We start from the raw sequence: 20,350 nt of genomic DNA on the forward strand, positions 1-20,350 counted from the left end.
ATGTAAACACACCCTCATCATAGTAATCATCTCAACATGCAACCATGAGCTCTGGAACACAGTCCATCTGCACCCACCTCCCAATTGCTGTTATCATATGGCAGGGTATGCATTTAGATACAACGCTGCGCTACTGTTGTAGGTACGCTATGGTATCTACTACTAGCTACTAGCTAGTAGTCAGTTAGCCACTGCTAGCAGTCATCACCGTTAACTAGGACATCAGCCAGCCTCAGCCCGGTCAATTCCTGCCAGTCTGCACAGCGCAATATCAACCCAGAGCATATGGGACTGCTTTTTCTCTACCACATCTGACTACTGACACGGAGCCCCGTAGATCCATCACGACTGGTCTGCCGACGTAGCTGTTCGCGGGAGTTTCAACAGGCTCTCCCATTACGACATCACCCTGAGGACCATCTGCTAGCCTGCTAGCCCCGGCCTGCTAGCTGTCTGAATCACCGTGTCTCCAGCCTGCCTACCTACACACTGGTCCCTATGATCACTCGGCTACACATGCCTCTCCCTAATGCCAATATGCCTTGTCTATTGCTGTTTTGGTTAGTGATTATTGTCTTATTTCACTGTAGAGCCTCCAGCCCTGCTCAATATGCCTTAGCTAGACCTTTTTTCCACCCCCAACTCATGCAGTGGCTTCACCTGGCTTAAATGGTGCCTCTAGAGAAAAAACCTAATCATCACTCAATGCCTAAGTTTACCTCCACTGTACTCACATCCTACCATACTCTTGTCTGTAAATTATGCCTTGAATCTATTCTTCCGCACCCAGAAATCTGCTCCTTTTACTCTCTGTTCCGAACGCACTAGACGACCAGTTCTTATAGCCTTTAGCCGTTCCCTTATCCTAATCCTCCTCTGGTCCTCTGGTGATGTAGAGGTTAACTCAGGCCCTGCAGCCCCCAGCATCACTCCCATTCCCCAGGCGCTCTCATTTGTTAACTTCTGTAACCGTAAAAGCCTTGGTTTCATGAATGTTAACATTAGAAGCCTTCTCCCTAAGTTTGTTTTATTCACTGCTTTAGCACACTCTGCCAACCCGGATGGCCTAGCCGTGTCTGAATCCTGGCTTAGGAAGGCCACCAAAAATCCAGAAATGTCCATACCTAACTATAACATTTTCCAACAAGATAGAACTGCCAAATAGGGCGAAGTTGCAATCTACTGCAGAGATAGCCTGCAGAGTTCTGTCATACTAACAAAATAATTTGAGCTTCTACTTTGAAAGATCGACCTCTCTAGAAACAAGTCTATCACAGTTGCCACTTGCTATAGACACCCCTCAGCCCCCAGCTGTGCCGTACACACCATATGTGAGTTGATCGCCCCCCCATCTATCTTAAGAATTCATACTATTAGTTGACCTAAACTGGGACATGCTTAACACCCCGGTCATCCTACAATTTAAGCTAGATGCCCTCAATCAAACACAAATTATCAAGGAACCTACCAGGTACAACCCTAAATCCGCAACCATGAGCACCCTATCATCCTGACCAAATTGCCCTCTAATACACATCACTGTCAAATGCTCCCTAAAACCCTTCAGTGAGCAGGCCTTTCTAATCGACCTGGTCCAGAGCAGTCAAGTCTAGGGTGAACCAAGGGCTTTATCTGTTGTTAGTTCTACATTTTTTGAATGGGGTATGCTTATTTAAGATGTTGAGGAAAGCACTTTTGAAGAGCAACCAGGCGTCCTCTACAGACGGGATGAGGTCAATATCCTTCCAGGATACCCAAATCAGCTGGGCTAGACAATCTAGACCCTCTCTTTCTAAAATTATCCGCCACAATTGTTGCAACCCCTATTACTAGCCTATTCAAACTTTCTTTCGTATCGTCTGAGATCCTCAGGGGGATGCCGCGGTCATCCCCCTCTTCAAAGGGGGAGACACTCTAGACCTAAACTGTTATAGACCTATATCCATCCTGCCCTGCCTTTCTAAAATCTTTGAAAGCCAAGTTAACAAACAGATCACCAACCATTTAGAATCCCACCGTACCTTCTCCACTATGCAATCTGGTTTCCGAGCTGGTCATGGGTGCACCTCAACAACGCTCAAGGTCCTAAACGATATCATAACCGCCATCGATAAAAGACAGTACTGTGCAGCCGTCGTCATCGACCTGGCCAAGGCTTTCGACTATGTCATCACCGCATTCTTATCGGCAGACTCAATAGCCTTGGCTTCTCAAATGACTGCCTCACCTGGTTTACCAACTACTTCTCAGACAGAGATCTGTGTCAAATCGGAGGGCCTGTTGTCCGGACAACTTTCAGTCTCTATGGGGGTGCCACAGGGTTCAATTCTCGGGTGTACTCTTTTCTCTGTATTTATCAATGATGTTGCTCTTGCAGCTGGTGATTCTCTGATCCACCTCTACGCAGACGACACAATTCTGTATACATCTGGCCCTTCTTTGGACACTGTGCTAACAAACCTGCAAAGCAAGCTTCAACGCCATACAACACTCCTTCCGTGGCATGCTCTTCAACTGATTGCTGCTCGCACCCTCGCCCGACTAGCATCACTACTCTGGACGGTTCTGACCTAGAATATGTGGACAACTACAAATACCTAGTGTAGTTGTCTGTTTAGACTGTAAACTCTCCTTCCAGACTCACATCAAGCATCTCCAATCTAAAATGATATCTAGAATCGGCTTCCTATTTCGCAACAAAGCCTCCTTCACTCATGCTGCCAAACATACCCTCGTAAAACTGAATATCCTACCCATCCTTGACCTCGGCGATGTAATTTACAAAATAGCCTCCAACACTCTACTCAGCAAACTGGATGTAGTTTATCACAGTGCCATCCGTTTTGTCACCAAAGCCCCATGTATGGGGCGGCAGGCTAGCCTAGTGGTTAGAGCGTTGGACTAGTAACCGGAAGATGGCAAGTTTAAACCCCTGAGCTGACAAGGTACAAATCTGTCGCTCTGCCCCTGAACAGGCAGTTAACCCACTGTTCCTAGGCTGTCATTGAAAATAAGAATTTGTTCTTAAGTGCCTAGTTAAATAAAGGTACATAAAAAATAAAAAAAATGTTTTAAATGTACTACCTACCACTGCGACCTGTATGCTCTCGTTGGCTAGCCCTCACTACATATTCATCGCCGAACCCACTGGCACCAGGTCATCTATAAGTCTTTGTTAGGTAAAGCCCTGCCTCATCTCAGCTCATTGGTCACCATTGCAGCACGCACTCCAGCAGGTATATTTTACTGGTCATCCCAAAAGTCAACACTTACTTTGACCGCCTTTCCTTCCAGATGACTGGAACGAATTGCAAAAATCACTGACACTGGGGTCTTATATCTCTCTAACTTTAAGCTTCAGCTGTCAGAGCAGCTTACCGATCACTGTATTGTGTTATTGACTGTACGTTTGTTTATGTGTAACTAACTATGTGTTGTTGTTTTCGTCGCACTGCTTTGCTTTATCTTGGCCAGGTCGCAGTTATAAATTAGAACTTGTTCTCAACTGGCCGACCTGGTTAAATAAAGGTGAAATAAATCAAATTAAATTTAAGAAAATATATATCTATGTGGCTAAATCATGTGTCTGTGTTTGTGTTTACGCCGTTTTGTGGTTCTCCCTCACAACGGATTTCATATAAAATATATATTTTGTCCTGTATAGGTCTCTTTTCCGGTAACATATTACTGTGTTTGTGTTGCGTGTGTGAACCAATATGTATTATGGTAATATCCAGACAATGTAGAGTTGATCCAATGCCATCTGTCTCTGTAAAAAATGAAACTGTGACAAACAACCGACTTTGTTCACCGGGATAAAAAAAAAGTGAAGCGTTTAAGCCAGCAACATTGATCAGAGATCTGTACATGGCTAGTTGCCTAACAAACCATACAACAGCATTATAGAACCACACAATAGTACCACAAACTCGAGGCTTCCCAAACAAAGCAGTGAGGAACCGACAATGCAGCGACATCCATCACCCCAGACAATAATGCTGGGTCTGAAATAGCACCCTATTTTGGATGTAAAGCACTACTTTTGACCAGTGCACTATATAGGGAATAGGGTGCCATTTCGGACTCAGGCCCTGGTCAAAAGTAGTACACTGTATAGGAATATAGGAAGAGGGTGCCATTTGGTACACACTCTGAGAGTACCATTGTTGAGTGTTTGTTTACCTTGCGTCCTCCCGTGTTGAGCCGGATGGGCGTGAGGAAGGGGTCAAAGATCATGTGGCTGGTCTCGATGTTGACGGGAGACTGCCTCTTCCCCACGGAGCACAGGTTCCAAGCTGAGTTCACTAGCCCCCAGAATGACGGCACTGCAACACATAAAGAAGTAGAGACAAAACGGTTAGCATGTGTGGCTAACGATGGCGATGCAATAGGGCAGAAGCGGTTAGCATGTGTACTAAACAATGGCATTGAAATACAAAGAGGTGCAACACAAACCGGTTAGCATGTGTTGCAAAAGAGATAAGAGCGGCTAAGGAGGGTTTTGTTGTGTCTTTGTTAGGGCTACTCTATGGTGATGTGAAGTAAATTATCGGTCCTATGGGAGAGCGTAGAATACACATGTAATAGGGACACGATAAGTTAGTACTCACACACACAAAGACACACACAAAAAACACACAAACACAAACGAACACACACAAACAAACAAACACACACACACACACAGTCGTGTTTGAACTATCAAGTTTCAAGTTTTAATGTCACATGCACATGTACAGTGAAATGCCTTTCTTGCAAGCTCTAAACCCAATGCAGAAATCAATATCTACATAGTACAGAAAATAACATAAAATAGAACAAAAACATGAGAAATTCAAATAAGAAATAAGAAGAACACGAGAAAGGAAGAAGATATATACAGGGTCAGTTCCAATACCAAATTTACAATGTGGATGGATACTGGAGTGGTATAGATAGATATGTACAGTATAGGGGTAAGGTGACTAGCTATTATGATGTATGATAAACAGAGTAGCAGGAGCATATTGTATATGATGAATGTGTGTGTGTGTGTGCGTGCGTGCGTGTGTGTGTGCGTCCTGTATGTAGAGTCCTGTGAGTGTGCATAGAGTCAGTGCAATAAAAATCTAGGGTCAACTCAGATAGTCTGTGGAGCCAGTTTGCTGGCTATTTAGCAGTCTTATGGCTTGGGGATAGAAGCTGTTCAGGAGCCTGTTGGTGTCAAACTTGATGCACCAGTAGCGCTTGCCGTGCGGAAAAAGAGAGAAGAGTCTATTTCTTGGGAGTCTTTGAAGGGATATTTGGGGATTTTGGCAACTTCGTCAGAGGTAGATGAACTTGTGGATACCATTTCTTTGTGTCCAGTATGAAGGAAGTTAGAGGTAGTTTCGTGAGCCAATGCTAACTAGCATTGGCACAAAGACTGGAAGTCTATGGGTATCTGCTAGAATGCTTTCAGATACCCACCCATAAACTTCCAGTTATTGCGCTAATACTATTTAGCAATTATGCCAGCGCTAGTTAGCTACTTCCTTCAAACCGCAAGCATAGACATAAAAACGGTATCCACGAGTTCATCTGACTTTGGGGAAGTAGATAAAGGTCCTCATTGTCAAAAATGTCCGGACCTTCCTTTCACACCGTCTGATATAGAGGTCCAGGATGGCAGGGAGTTCGGCCCCAGTGATGTACTGGGCTGTCTGTACCATCCTTTGTAGTGCCATGCGATCCAAGGCAATGCTGTTGCCATACCAAGGCAAGCAGTGATGCAGCCAGCCAAGATGCTCTCAATGGTGCAGCTGTAGAACTTTTTGAGGATGGATGTAGGTCACCCAGAAGAACCCCAAGCAGCAAATGTAAATGAGCAGTTACGTCATCCAGGCTTAATCAGAACAAAGTTAGCAAACTCTAGCATCATCAGATAGCACTTCTATGGACTGCCGTAAGACTGGCAGGACACAGTGAGAGGATGACACTACAGGGAAAGTGCTATCTCTATATTAATCTCTCACTCTCTCTCTGTCCCTCTCTCTACATCTCTCCCCCTCCCTCGCTATCTCTTTCTCTTTCTCCCCACTGATGTCTTATATAAGACTTGGCCACTGACGGCAGGAACTCTCATCCTGTGCAGAGGGAAGGATGTCTTCATCGTTTCTAGCAATTCACATGGATTAACACATTTCCGCTTAGAATCACAGCCAGGATTCCATTTAGAATCACATAAGGAACTCCACAAGGGAGTAGAAATATCATTTTTACTCTGTGAATTCCACTATTGGAAATTCCCGTGGACACCCCTTCAAATTAGTGGATTCAGCCACACCCATTGCTGACAGGTGTATACAATCGAGCACACAGCCATGCAATCTCCATAGGAAAACATGGGCAATAGAAAGGCCTGTATGGACGAGCTCAATGACTTTCAACATGGCACCGTCATAGGATGCCACCTTTCCAACAAGTCAGTTTGTCAAGTTTTTGCCCTGCTAGAACTTCCAAGGTCAATTGTAAATCCTGTTATTGTGAAGTGAAAATGTCAAGGAGCAACAACGGCTCAGCCGTGAAGTGGTAGTTCACATAAGCTCACAGAAGGGGACTGCAGAGTATTGAGTTTCAAATTGACTCCGGAAGCAACGTCAGCACAAGAACTGTTCGTCTGGAGCTTCATTAAATGGGTTTCAATGGCCGAGCAGCCTAAGATCATAATGACAAACGTCAGCTGTAGTGGTGGAAAGCTTGCCGCCATTGGTACCTGCCTCAATGCATAGTGCCAACTGTAAAGTTTGGTGGAGGAGGAATAATGGTCTGGGGCTGTTCGTCATAATCACGGGCTAGGCCCCTTAGGGAAATGAAGGGAAATCTCAATGCTACAGCATACAATGATATTCTAGACTATTCTGTGCTTCCAACATTGTGGCAACAGTTTGGGGAAGGCCTTTTCCTGTTTCAGCATGACAATGCCCACGTGCACAGAGCAGGGTCCATACAGAAATGGTTTGCCGAGATCGGTATGGCCTGCACAGTCAGTTAGGATCACCACTTCATTTTAAGATTGTGAAATGTCAGAATAATACTAATGAGAATGATTTATTTAAGCTTTTATTTATTTCATCACATTCCCAGTTGGCCAGAAGTTTACATACACTCAATTGGTATTTGGTAGCATTGCCTTTAAATTGTTTAACTTGGGTCAAACTTCTTGGGTGGCCTTTCACAACCTTCCCACAATAAGTTGGGTGAATTTTGGCCCATTCCTCCTGACAGAGCTGGTGTAACTGAGTCAGGTTTGTAGGCCTCCTTGCTTGCACACGCTTTTTCAGTTCTGCCCACACATTTTCTATACGATTGAGGTCAGATCTTTGTGATGGCCACTCCAATACCTTGACTTTGTTGTCCTTAAGCCATTTTGACACAACTTTGGAAGCATGCTTGGGTCCATTTGGAAGACCCATTTGCGACCAAGCTTTAAATTCTTGACTGATGTCTTGAGATGTTGCTTCAATATAACTTCCACATAATTTTCCCCCCTCATGATGCCATCTATTTTGTGAAGTGCACCAGTCCCTCCTGCAGCAAAGCACCCCCACAACATGATGCTGCCACCCCCATGCTTCACGGTTGGGATGGTGTTCTTCGGGCTTGCAAGCCTCCCCCTTTTTCCTCCAAACATAAAGATGGCCAAACAGTTCTATTTTTGTTTCATCAGACCAGAGGACATTTCTCCAAAAGTACGATATTTGTCCCCATGTGCAGTTGCAAAGAAGCAGTGGCTTCTTCCTTGCTGAGCGGCCTTTCAGGTTATGTTGATATAGGACTCGTTTTACTGTGGATATAGATACTTTTGTACCTGTATCATTTTCTGGAACTTTCCAAGCTATTTAAAGGCACAGTTAACTTCTGACCCACTGGAGTGAAATAATCTGTCTGTAAACAATTGCTAGAAAAAATACTTGTGTCACGCACACAAGTAATTTGTGTAATTTGCGCCAAAACTATAGTTTGTTAACAAGACATTTGTGGAATGGTTGAAAAATGTGTTTTAATGTCTCCAACCTAAGTGTATGTAAACTTCCGACTTCAACTCTATATATTTTTTATTAGGTATACGATCACACTGGTAATAGACCATTTGTTGTATTACTTATGAGGCACAGCTAAGTGAGCATAATAGTGCTTCTTTTTGTTTTTGCTGGACTGATGGCCGACATCTGATGATCCGTCTGAGGGGAGGGAGCAGTGGGGAGGCTGCCTCTCACCCGCCCCTCTGCCTTCCTTCTCTCCTCTAAGGAAAAGAGAACAGTCTTCCAGCTGATGGCAACACTCAAGTCGCACTGCATTATTTCTGCCTCATACACCAATTCATGTTATTACTCCTATGACTAGAGAAAGTGACATTTTCCCCGATATTAAAAAAGACTCAAGGCTCTAATAATAACAACACGAGCTTATCAAAACACTTTTGCTACTCATTCATTGCAGCTGCAGTGCTGGTTGTAGCGTGAGTGGAAGTAGGGAGAACACACATTTTATGGGTTACAAAGGTGTTGACAAAGTGTTGACAGTGATGAATAACAATTTAAACATGAACTTACACATAAAAACAGCAGCTCTTTGCTGTATTGGTTGAGTCTCTCTCTAGTCATGGTTGTTCAAGACTTTAAATCTCAGTATCAACTTTGCTGTGCGTTTGAGTTAACGGCTCGAGGAAACTGCAGACACAGTGATCTGAGATATCTGATTAGCCAGCTGTAGGCCTATAGCTGCACTTGATTTGGTGTCTGGGCTTGCCGTGTAGGCGGAGTTCTACCTTCAGACACATGAAATAGTTCAAAATGGGAAAACCTTGGCTTCCGGGCACAAGGGCTGCTGAATCAAGTGCACCTACCGCAAACAGAGCAAAATGAAAAAAGGCTTTGGCGTTGGGTTTTTTACAGAAACGTTTGGGGATCAACCAGAAATGCCTTGGGAGATCGACCAGTCGATCACAATCGATTGTTTGGTAACCACTGCCTTCGAGGGACCACTCACATTGCTCACTATCAAGTCTGGTAGAGCAACAATACATCATGGCTACGATTCTCCTCGTGTCTTTGGAAAAAAGGTGGTGCTGAATTTGACATTTTTGATGTCTCATGGTGAAAAGGAACTTCATTCTGAGGCATAATCCACTTTCCATGTGTATCTTGGAAAGTTTCCAAACATACAGTACAGCAGCTGTTGGTCACTGGCGTCATGTTGTCATGTTCAGAAACTTGGAAAGAGGAGAGTGGTGGAGGGTTGACATGTTATTTATGATGGCACCACTAGGGCTGGCACAATTACAGTATAGTTGTGTAACAGGCGATTATGGATGAAGACCGTCATGAAAATAAAATAACCGTCATAACCGGGGTTCGTTTTGTTTGTGGAACAAACAGCTGACTGAAGGTGGTACGGCCGGGCATTTGTGTGGTTGAGTCCGTTTCTGCGGTTACATGGACTCTTTACATGATGAAACGGTGTTGCTAATTGCTGAAACAAGCAGAGTGCAAATGAGTCCTTGGTTACCTAGGTGACACCCCCCTTCCTCAATTTTTTGTTGTTTTTGCAATTTAAACGATTAGAATGGTCATCAGGCTGACCAATAACTGTCATTCAAAATTCCATGACCGCCACAGCCCTAGGCACAACTATACCCGTAAGAGCGTTCAAGTATCAAACCCATGACATATGTGTGAATCAAGACAATGTTGGCTGACAAGACAGCATTGGCAGCGTTGGCTGAGCTAAAGCCCATGTACAACCCCAGAGTGGTTCACTGAAACGGCTTCTCCTTCACCTGCTCAACTCACTGAACACCCCTTGGACTCGGACTGGACAGTGTTTAGTGAAACTTCTGTAGTTTGTCTGTAAGAGCGGTTTAGCATGATGTGAATTAAATATGAGCATTTCCACTACACACTCTGCAGCCCAGCCGTCTTTCACCAGTCAACGAAACCACCTGCTGTCCAATATACTACACACACAGACACACACTACAACCCAGCCCTGCTGTCAAAACCAAATTACTCCAGCCTGCAAAATTGCCAGGAGGGGGAAGAGGGGAAAACGACACAATAAAAATACATTAGAGAGTTGGAGAGTCATCTCTTGTTTAAGGTACTATTGAATTGGCAGTAATGTCTTTCCTGTGAGACTCAGAGAGGGAGGATGAGAGAGGGAGAGGGAGAGAAGGGGAGAGAGTGGGCGGCAACCACGCTCCAGATGCTAAATCCTTCCGAGAAATGACAGGAAATCCATGTGTGGAGTGAGTGTACGTGATCAATCCATTGATCCATGCAAGTGGATACCAGGGCAGGGGACACCCGACACCCTTGAACATAGGCACAAGCAGCCGTGTCAATAGCCCAACAGGACCCTTCACTGGCTTCGCTGCCTTCCTATAGCCCCTACCTCCCATATATCAGGCCGTCTGTTGCCGCATATTAACCTCACTTTCATTTCTTATTGGCAAGTTGTAAAAGAGGACAGGGATATTTATGAGCTGGCCTTTAGCCGCTGGATAGAACATACTGTAGGTGCTGTGATGTGTGGAGGGAGAGGGGATGTGTCGGCCAGTTCTCTAGGACCTGTCGATAACTTCACCTTTTTCAGACGACTGAACATGACGGATTGAAGATTTGGCCAGGGATAACCTAAATGCGGACTTATCTTCGGAAGTTAGCTTTAGGAGCTTTATCATTCATTATTCAATAGCTCTATAAGGACTCACCCTGTGCTTTTACTTTGATCCTTTATGTGTGATTTTGGTATGGAGAGAATAATATGATTTCATGACAGTTGATTCGATAATTAACTCACATAATCATATAGCGAGGCATATAATCCTTCCGTTCTTCATTGCCTTCCATACAATAATTTCCTCTCACTTTCGCTTCTTTCCCTCCTTCCCTCCTCTCCTCTCCCTCCTTCCTTTCCTCTTCCAGTCAGCTAATCACCAATCAGCCCACCTGTAAACCACCACCTATCCACCAATAGATAACATGTACTTAGTGTAGTTTCTCAGCTGTGTATGCAGGCTGATTAAGGTGACAGCAGCCCTGGAAGGAACAGGGTTATGCGTTGACTCTGGGCCGTCCCGGTGGTTTTATTTGGGGTTGAGGAGGGTAGAGATCAGGAGAGAGCTCTGTGCCTCGGGGGTCTGAGAAGAGAGGAGACACTACACAATTAGACCCTCCTCTACCATGGACAACAGAAACCAGTAAAGCCCTGCCTGGAGGAGAGTGCATTAGAGGATGGTGCTGTAAGTAAATACATACACAGAGACTATGCCCACACACACATCATTTATACAGTGCCAACGTTCATCAAAATTGTTAAAAGTATTTATTTTTTATTCTACTAAATGCAACAGTTGGATAATGGATGAAGATACTCTAAACTTGTATAATTGTTTAAATCTATCAGATATTTTCTGAATTATAGCAGATAAAACATTTTATTGTCAGGGACAAATAATGAATGGATTTGGTTGGAATTCGTGTTTACAATTTACTGTCAAATTTAACTTTTATTTTCTTAGAATGCATATATACATTTTCTAATGGTATCAGGTATAGTTTTGTGTTTAAAAATAAAGAACATGATAGGTGTCTAATTTGCATAAATATGTGGGTGTATTTTTGCAAATATGAATACATTAACATAAAGGGGTGGAACAGGGCTGCAACCACCAATAACTTGCTCTGTCTAGGCCTACCTGCACTCACCGGTGCTGTCTGGACTTCCTCATTAATTACTGTTGTTGTCACGTTCTGTTGCATAATTCAAGTTTGTCAATAGCAGGATATCCTGGGATTAAAAATCAACATGCTTGGCTCTAGATTACACCTATCTGTACATACTATACATTGTATGTGAAATCAGACATAATATCACGATAATCCAAGTGTTCATTGTTGGAAGTTACTTTCATTTCAGTGCATCTCATTTCAACTGTATTAAATGATAACCTTTTTCAATTCCACAAAAAATGAACACCCATCAAAATAATGTTATCCTTCTTCTCTTTCTGTTGATGTAAGTGTCGAGAAGATGAGTTAAATGCCAGACTAAGCTTTACCGTTCTTATTGATGCAACGGAAAGACAATGTATTCCATTGAGCCCATTACAGCCATGACATGCAATCACTTCCATGTTCGTAACAGCATAGCGGATCCCTTTTTGGAGCTATATGGAACCTTTTCTTGAAGGTTCTATAAAGAATCATGCTCATATGGTTCAAAATGGAACCTGTTTAGTACTATAAATAACCCTTTTTATGCTCTGTAGAATTGCTTTGAATGGTTATTTATAGTCCTTTTATGGAGAATGGTTCTATAAAGAACCTTCGTTCATGTCAAAGGTTCTTTGTACATCCTTTCGAAGAACCATTCAGAGTTTTTTTTATTCTGGTTAGCCATATTATATTGTTAAAATTCTATAGGTGTTATTATTGTTTAAATTGACATGTTGAATTAGGTGTTCTAACTCTGGAACACCTAGGAGTCAAGGATAGAATTGAGAACAACTGATTTTGGCAACAGTTCTCAATTGATACAAGGCCATACTGTACTTGAGTCTTTCACAAGACGCTGTCACTGTCCATAGTCACATTTAACATGTAATCACAAAACACAACAGATTAGATCAACTGGAATGACACTCACTCATTGTTTCACAAAAAGAGCTTTGAGCAAACCACACCCCTAAATACATTTGAGTTATAACTAAAAGAAGAAAGAACCCTTTTCTGAACTGCAAAGAACCGTTATGGTAATGAGTGTCTGGGAGTAGCATTAAAGGGAATGTCAAAATTCCTCTGGCTCTGCACTTGAAACACCGCCTCTCTCTGCTCCCCATCCTGCTCACAAGATGGAGGACATTTTGCGGAGAGGGTTCGTTGCTGTTCTGAACAGAATGAGACGTGTTCAAATCCTGACCGGGTGCCACGGAAGGAATACAATATTGAAATCCTGTCAACAGTGCAGTCACCAGGTGACTCAGAAAACAGCGAGTTAAAACACAGTCAAAGATACTTTTCTGGTAAGTACCTACATTTTTATAACATTTTTTTAACCCTTTCCCAAACATTAACCCTTGAGGGATTTGTTTGTCCAAACTGTCTACGTCCAAAAATTGATGGAAAAAAGCTTTCAGTATAAACTAAAACGACTAAAATCAAATGTAAAGTATGTAAAAAAGACAATGGGCCTACATATTATGTAATAGTATAATCATTGAGAACTAACATTCACCAAAATAAAAGCTAAACAGTCAGGGGAATTGAACAGTCCAAAAACAATGATTTAACAGTATTTATTTTGTTATTAAGTTTGAGCCAAAGAACACATGGCAAAATGCATAGAATTGCAGGAAAATATTTTTTTTTAATTGCTAAATGTTCTCTCAGCTTCCATGGCAAAATGTGCAGAATTGCAGGAAATTAGCTATAAAGCTACAAAAATGTATCTCGGCTCCATGGAAAAATTCAGAGAATTGCAGGAAATTGGCTTAAAAATGCAAAAATGTATAATAATTATAAAATAAAATAAATGTAGGCCTAATTACTATTTTATTTTAATTCAGCCACGCTGACTGCGCCCAATGCCATGCCCCTTGCCAACGTTGGCCCTTTTTGACATTGGCCCTATTTAACTTAACCGATCGGAAAGAATGCCTAAACTTCATGTTTTAACCCTATCAAAAACCTACACTTAGAAATGTTATGTTTGGATCAACAAAATTTGACATTAGGAGAAAACTGGTTAAATGTCCAAATCTGAAGTCAAATCGGTAAAACTGTGAGAACTTCTTGCAGCACTACATGAATTGAAATGTATCTGATGTTGTACAGCACGGCAAGGCATTTTGCTATGGCAACCTTTATTCAATATTCAATACAAATTGAACTCTTAAGGAACATCTGAGGATGTAGGGGGAGTGAAGGACATGAATGAGTAGCAGTACTCTGACGGCAGTATACTGACAGCTAACCCATTAGCCAGTCAGTGCCTTTACTTTCACACACACTCATTAGTCCAGATCATCAATAGACTGCTTGTATCAGCTGTATCATTATGGCTAACGGAGCTAGCGCTGGCGCCACTAGCTGACGGTAAGCGGAGGGGACGGTAAATCATTGGCCTGCCATCATGACAAAGGTAAATACCTCAGGTATTAAACACCTCCATATAAAGGAGAGCATGAGATGGGCTGTGTGTGTGTGTGTGTGTGTGTGTGTGTGTGTGTGTGTGTGTGTGTGTGTGTGTGTGTGTGTGTGTGTGTGTGTGTGTGTGTGTGTGTGTGTGTGTATGCGTGCACGTGTGTGTGTGTGGCCACACTCTAAATGGCCAGTGACAGTAGGTGATGTTGGTGCTCGTCCTCTGATGCTAGTGTAATGCTGCTGGCCTATAGCACTGCTCTGTGGGGCTCATTAGCTTTGCTTGTCAGAGGAACAATAAACATGTCCATCAAGCTAAACCCTCCTGTCATGTTGTTAATGGACCTGGATATACAACCTGGCGGCTAGTGTAGAGAGAGACACACACACGCACATGCACAGGGACATAAGCAAGTGCACGTGCGTGCGCACACACACACACAGGCACGCAGGCACTCTCACATACACTCTCTCTCACACATACAAACACACATGCACACACACACACACACACTTACACACAGGGTCTGCATATTTAACTTGCCGGTTGCCAACAAGGGCCACTGGGGCCCCATAACAACGTTTTGAGGGAGAGAGATCCTGGGACCACAGGGTTTGAGGCTTGCACAGCACCACTGCTCAGCACCATGGAAAGCACCCCTCCCTACAGCGCCACACTGTTCAGAACCATGGACAGCTCCATTTCGTACAGCGCCATGCTATTCAGAACCATGGGCAGCTCCATTTCCTATAGCCCCACACTGGTCGTACATTGGTCAGAACCATGGGCAGCTCCATTTCCTACAGCGCCACGCTTGTCAGAACCATGGGCAGATCCACTCAAAGCTCCAGTCACTGCATCCCCACACTATAACAGCACACCAGTTCACAGCAGCTTTCCTCCCTTGGTGGCCTGATGAATCCTCCGTAAACATGCACTTTCTCTCTTGCTGTCTACAAAAGCATGTTCAAGCATGTCCAAGCATGTAGGCTTTATTACCCAGGGTCATGCTGGTTGAGCTCCACCTCTATAGAACTTTAATATAACCTACAGATACACTGACACAGATCTGACCCAGGTCTTGAAATTGTCTATAAGTCAAATGTACGTACATACAGGTCTTCTGGGAAAACGCCTGGAAAAAAGATTTGGGCTAAAGGCAGCTTTTAGCTCTGTAATTCAAGTTTGTATTTTTTTCCCAGTTCTCTTCATTGGACTAAAACAGGAAGCTGGATTCCCCCCCCCAAAAAAATTCAAAGCAGAAAGAAAAAATGAACCATGCTAATCTCTTGGCTAAGAGCTAAGAGTCTGATAAGGTTCGGTAATAGAAATCCCTGACTTCTCTTTTCATGTCCTGAAATAGGGACTTACATGGTATCACACAATGGCGGCCAGTACTATTTTTTTCAGGGCTAATCTTCAGTGGAGAGATATTAATAAGAGCTAATGTCTGTCTTCTCTATCTACTTCAGTGGGCAGTGATTGGGTGGAGTTAGTGACATGGAGTTAAAGGAGAGGAAATCAAGATACTTTTTTTGGAGTATCACTTTTACACACACGCACACACACAACCACGCGCATATACGCACGCACGCACACACGCACGCACACAACCACGCGCACACACACACACGCACACACACAACCACGCGCACACGCACACACACACAGTGACAGATACATCATGAGAAGGACAGTGATAGGGCGACAGGTAAAACTACTCACCCGTCCCTAGATAATAAACTGCTCACCACCATGGATAGCCCCACAGCTCAACTTACTAGAACGCCAAGCTGTACAGCATCACTCCCTTACAGCCCCACACTGTTCAGAACCATAGATAATTCCAGTCACTGCAGCCCAACACGGTACTATAGCAGCACACCATTTTACAGCAGCTTTACTACCTTGGTGGGACCCGCAGGTCCCGACAGAGATTTTTCAAGCAGCAGGCGGGAGTGGGCGGTCAGAGTGCAAGTGTCCTCTCTCATCATTGTTGCTGCTTCAAGTTCAGTAGCCACGTGCGAGATCAGGTGCACGTGTGGTCTCAATTAAATAAGAGTAGACTATGCATGGCCAGAGAAGCACAGGGAAGTTATCTTTCAAGGAAATGTACTTCCTAAATATAATTAGGCTAAAGTTTACTGCAGTGCATTGGAAAAAAAAACATTGTTGACCAATATTATTATACCTATCTCTTCATTTATTTTTGCACATTTTGATATTGCCTATATGGAAAAACATTGCTTGTACCACACTAGCTGTGTCACATAGCTTACGCCTAAAATATCATTGCGGGACTGCGGTTGGGTTTACGACCAGTTCTTGCGGGAGCGGGTGGGTGTTGGACAGAAAGCCAGTGGGAGTGGTATGAAAAGCGGCGGGTGCGGTCGGGAGCGGGTGGGTGTCGGACAGAAAGCCAGTGGGAGTGGTATGAAAAGCGGCGGATGCGGTCGGGAGCGGGACGAAGAAATCAGTCCTATGCAGGCCTCTAGCCTGAAGAATCCTCTCTAACCATGCTATTTCTCTCTTGCTGTCTACCAAAGCATGTTCAAGCATGTCCAAGCATGTAGGCTTTATTGCGTGTGTGGATAATCTCTTTTATCCAGCGTCATGCTGGTCTAGGGCTGAGCTCCACCTCTACAGAAGAGGAGGAGGAACTTTAATGAAACGCACACATCCACTGACACAGATCTGGAAATTGTATACTAATCAAATGTATGTACACTACTGGTCAAATGTTTTAGAACACCTACGCATTCAAGGGTTTTTCTTTATTTTCACTATTTTCTACATTGTAGAATAATAGTGAGTCATGTAAACTAGGAAATAACACATGTAGAACCAAAAAAGTGTTAAACAAATCCAAATATATGATATATTTGAGAGCCTTCAAATAGCCACCCTTTGCCTTGATGACAGCTTTGCACAAACGTGGCATTCTCTCAACCAGCTTCATGGGCTAGTCACCTGGAATGCATTTCAATTAACAGGTGTGCCTTGTTAAAAGTTAATTTGTGGAATGTATTTCATTTTTAATGCATTTGAGCCAATCAGTTGTGTTGTGATAAGGTGTGTGTGTGTGGGGGGGGGGGGGGGGGGTATACAGAAGATAGCACTATTTGGTAAAAGAACAAGTCCATATTATGGCAAGAACAGCTCAAATAAGCAAAGAGAAACGACAGTTCATCATTACTTTAAAGCATGGAGGTCAGTCAATATGGGAAAGTGCAGTCGCAAAAACCATCAAGCACTATGATGAAACTGGCTCTCATAAGGACCACCACAGGAATGGAAGACCCAGCGTTACCTCTGCTGCAGAGGATAAGTTCATTAGAGTTACCAGCCTCAGAAATGGCAGCCCAAATAAATGCTTCACAGATTTCAAGTAACAGACACATCTCAACATCAACTGTTCAGAGGGGACTGCAGTGAATCAGGCCTTCATGGTCGAATTGCTGCAAAGAAACCACGAGATTTGAGATTTGCTTGGGCCAAGAAACACGAGCAATGGACATTAGACTGGGGGAAATTTGTCCTTTGGTCTTGAGTCGAAATTTGAGATTTTTGGTTCCAACCGCCATGTCTTTGTGAGACGCGGTGTGGGTGAACGGATGATCTCCGCATGTGCATTTCCCACCGTAAAGCATGGAGGAGGGGGTGTTATGGTGTGAGGGTGCTTTGCTGGTGACGCTGTCTGTGATTTATTTAGAATTCGAGGCACACTTAACCAGCATGGCTACCACAGCATTCTGCAGCGATATGCCATCCCATCTGGTTTGGTCTAAGTGGGTCTATCATTTGTTTTTCAACAGGACAACGACCCAACACATCAAATCTCAAACTGCATTGGTCACATACGCATTGTTATTAGATGTTATTGCGGGTGTAGTGAAGTGCTTGTACCACCAGGCTGTGTAAGGGCTATTTTACCAAGAAGGAGAGTGATGGAGTGCTGCATCAGATGACCTGGCCTCTACAATCCCCCAACCTCAACCAAATTGAGATAGTTTGGGATGAGTCGGACCTCAGAGTGAAGGAAAAGCAGCCATCAACTGTTCAGCATATGTGGGAACTCCTTCAAAACTGTTGGAAATGCATTCCAGGTGAAGTTGGTTGAGGGAATGCCAAAAATGTGCAAAGATGTCATCAAGGCAAAGGGTGGCTATTTGAAGTATATTTGACTCTCAAATATAAAATATATTTTGATTTGTTTTACACTTTTTTGGTTACTACGTGATTCCATATGTGTAATTTCATAGTTTAGATGTCTTCACTATTATTCTACAATGCAGAGAATAGTGAAAATAAAGATAAACCCTTGAATGAGTAGGTGTTCTAAAACTTTTGTAGTGTACATACAGGTCCTCTGGAAAAAAATCCTGGAATAAAGATTTGGGCTAAAGCCAGCTTTTAGAGCTATAATTCTATTCTTTCTTTTTTTCCCTTCCTCCAATTCTCTGCATAGGCCTAAAAAAGGAAGCTGGATTTCCCAAAATGTTTTTTTTTTCCCAGGAAGAAAGAAATAATGAACCATGCTAATCTCTTGGTTAAGAGCTAAGAGTCTGATAAGGTTCTGTAATATAAAATCCCTGACTTCTCTTTTCATGTCCTGAAATAGGGACTTACATGGTATCACACAATGGTGGTCAGTACTATTTTTTTCAGGGCTAATTTTCAGTGGAGAGATATTAATAAGAGCTAATGTCTGTCTCCTCTATCTACTTCAGTGGGCAGTGATTGGGAAGAGTTAGTGACATAGAGTTACTGACTGGAGAGGGAATCAAGGGACTTTTTTTGGACGATCACATTTGTACACACACACACACACACACACACACACACACTTTCTCTCCTAATGAAGGGATGTGGGTATTAGAGCCTAAAGTATACCCTTTTCACTGGCAATAAGAGCAGCATCCTCCACTCAGACTGACAGGAAGACTGGAACACATAGACCTCTCATCATCAGTTCTCTCACACCCACCCACACACTGCAGCTTGGACCACGGCAGTGTTTCCCAATCCGGTCAATTGTTTGCTAAATACTTTCAATGCCCTAGCAGTAACACTGACATGCATCAACAACAATATTAAGCCTATTTGTATTCAACACGTGCATGGACACAACACTCAGAATTACATCTGTGTCGGATCTGAGAAGCAGCACACAGCTTGTAATGACTCTGGGCAACGGACTGCCCAGTCTAATGCATTTTCATTATTCAATTTCTTTATTTAATTGTTTAGGATCTGAACACTTAAATAAACACTTTTCTGTGACACTTTTTAAACGCTTCAGGGCATTTAGAATTTAAATGAAAATGTGACACATAGGGCTGGGGACAAGAATCGAGGTTTAAATGTTTTTCCATTTTTCTGAGTGTTTGTCTTTTTGGTCTTTTTGGTCGCACACAGACACCAAGCACCTCCAACTGCCACTCACAACAACAATGACAAAATATCACTTCTTCCTCTCTGAGAACAAGCACATGTTATTTGCATTTCAGGTTTGGTCCGACAAATCGGTCATAGGGGCACAATAAGACATTACTTTACTCAACTCCCAAAGTTAGAACAGAGCAGACCCTACTAAGACGGGAGCATCAATGAACGTGGCTTAGCTTCTGCCATGCGCAGCATTGCGGTACCATGTACCGCTATCAGCATTTTAGTCACAGACTGTGCTAGCTGTCTCGTCTGTGTTTTATAAATGTGACCGACCGACTCAAATTCGTCTCATGTAGCAAAATTTGAAATTGTGTTTTTTTTTACATTGGATAAAAGTAGAGACTCCAAAATGGTATATCATACACTACATTTAAGGAACAATGGGAAAGTCATTCTGCTTTGAAAGTTGATAAACTTGTAAACTCACCTTTGAGAAAATGACCTGTGAATTGTTTTGGTACTACTACTGGAGAGCCCTTCTTTGCCTACACCTATTAAGCATTGTTCATACCCTCTTAAGCTTTAGCCCCACCCACCTATTAAGAGGTGATCCGAGCGTTCTGTACTAACAACAGCAGTCAAGCACCCAAGATAACTTGCTAGCTACTTCCAGACACAAGCGAGAAAACAGTGAACACTGAACAGTACTCGCCCTAGTAGAGTTGGTTAAGCTGTTATGTTATCCAGATAACTGCAACTGTGCTGTCAGATTGGCCGTTAGTAAATTCACATCAAC

At 43.1% G+C, this 20,350-nt stretch overlaps 1 protein-coding gene across 4 annotated transcripts in view; it reads right to left on the reverse strand.

Moving 5' to 3' along the window:
• LOC110498737 (carbonic anhydrase-related protein 10) overlaps positions 1-20,350 on the reverse strand; it is a 318,800-nt gene that overhangs the window by 176,372 nt on the left and 122,078 nt on the right. For all 4 annotated transcript variants that reach the window (XM_036955731.2, XM_036955730.2, XM_036955728.2 and 1 more), the window contains exon 4: positions 4,183-4,325. In XM_036955731.2, the coding sequence (XP_036811626.1) occupies positions 4,183-4,325 (143 nt within the window). The remainder of the gene's footprint in view (positions 1-4,182; positions 4,326-20,350) is intronic.

The sequence above is a fragment of the Oncorhynchus mykiss genome, chromosome 20, assembly GCF_057628025.1.
Source record: "Oncorhynchus mykiss isolate SJ-2025 chromosome 20, ASM5762802v1, whole genome shotgun sequence".
NCBI classification, from domain to species: domain Eukaryota; kingdom Metazoa; phylum Chordata; class Actinopteri; order Salmoniformes; family Salmonidae; genus Oncorhynchus; species Oncorhynchus mykiss.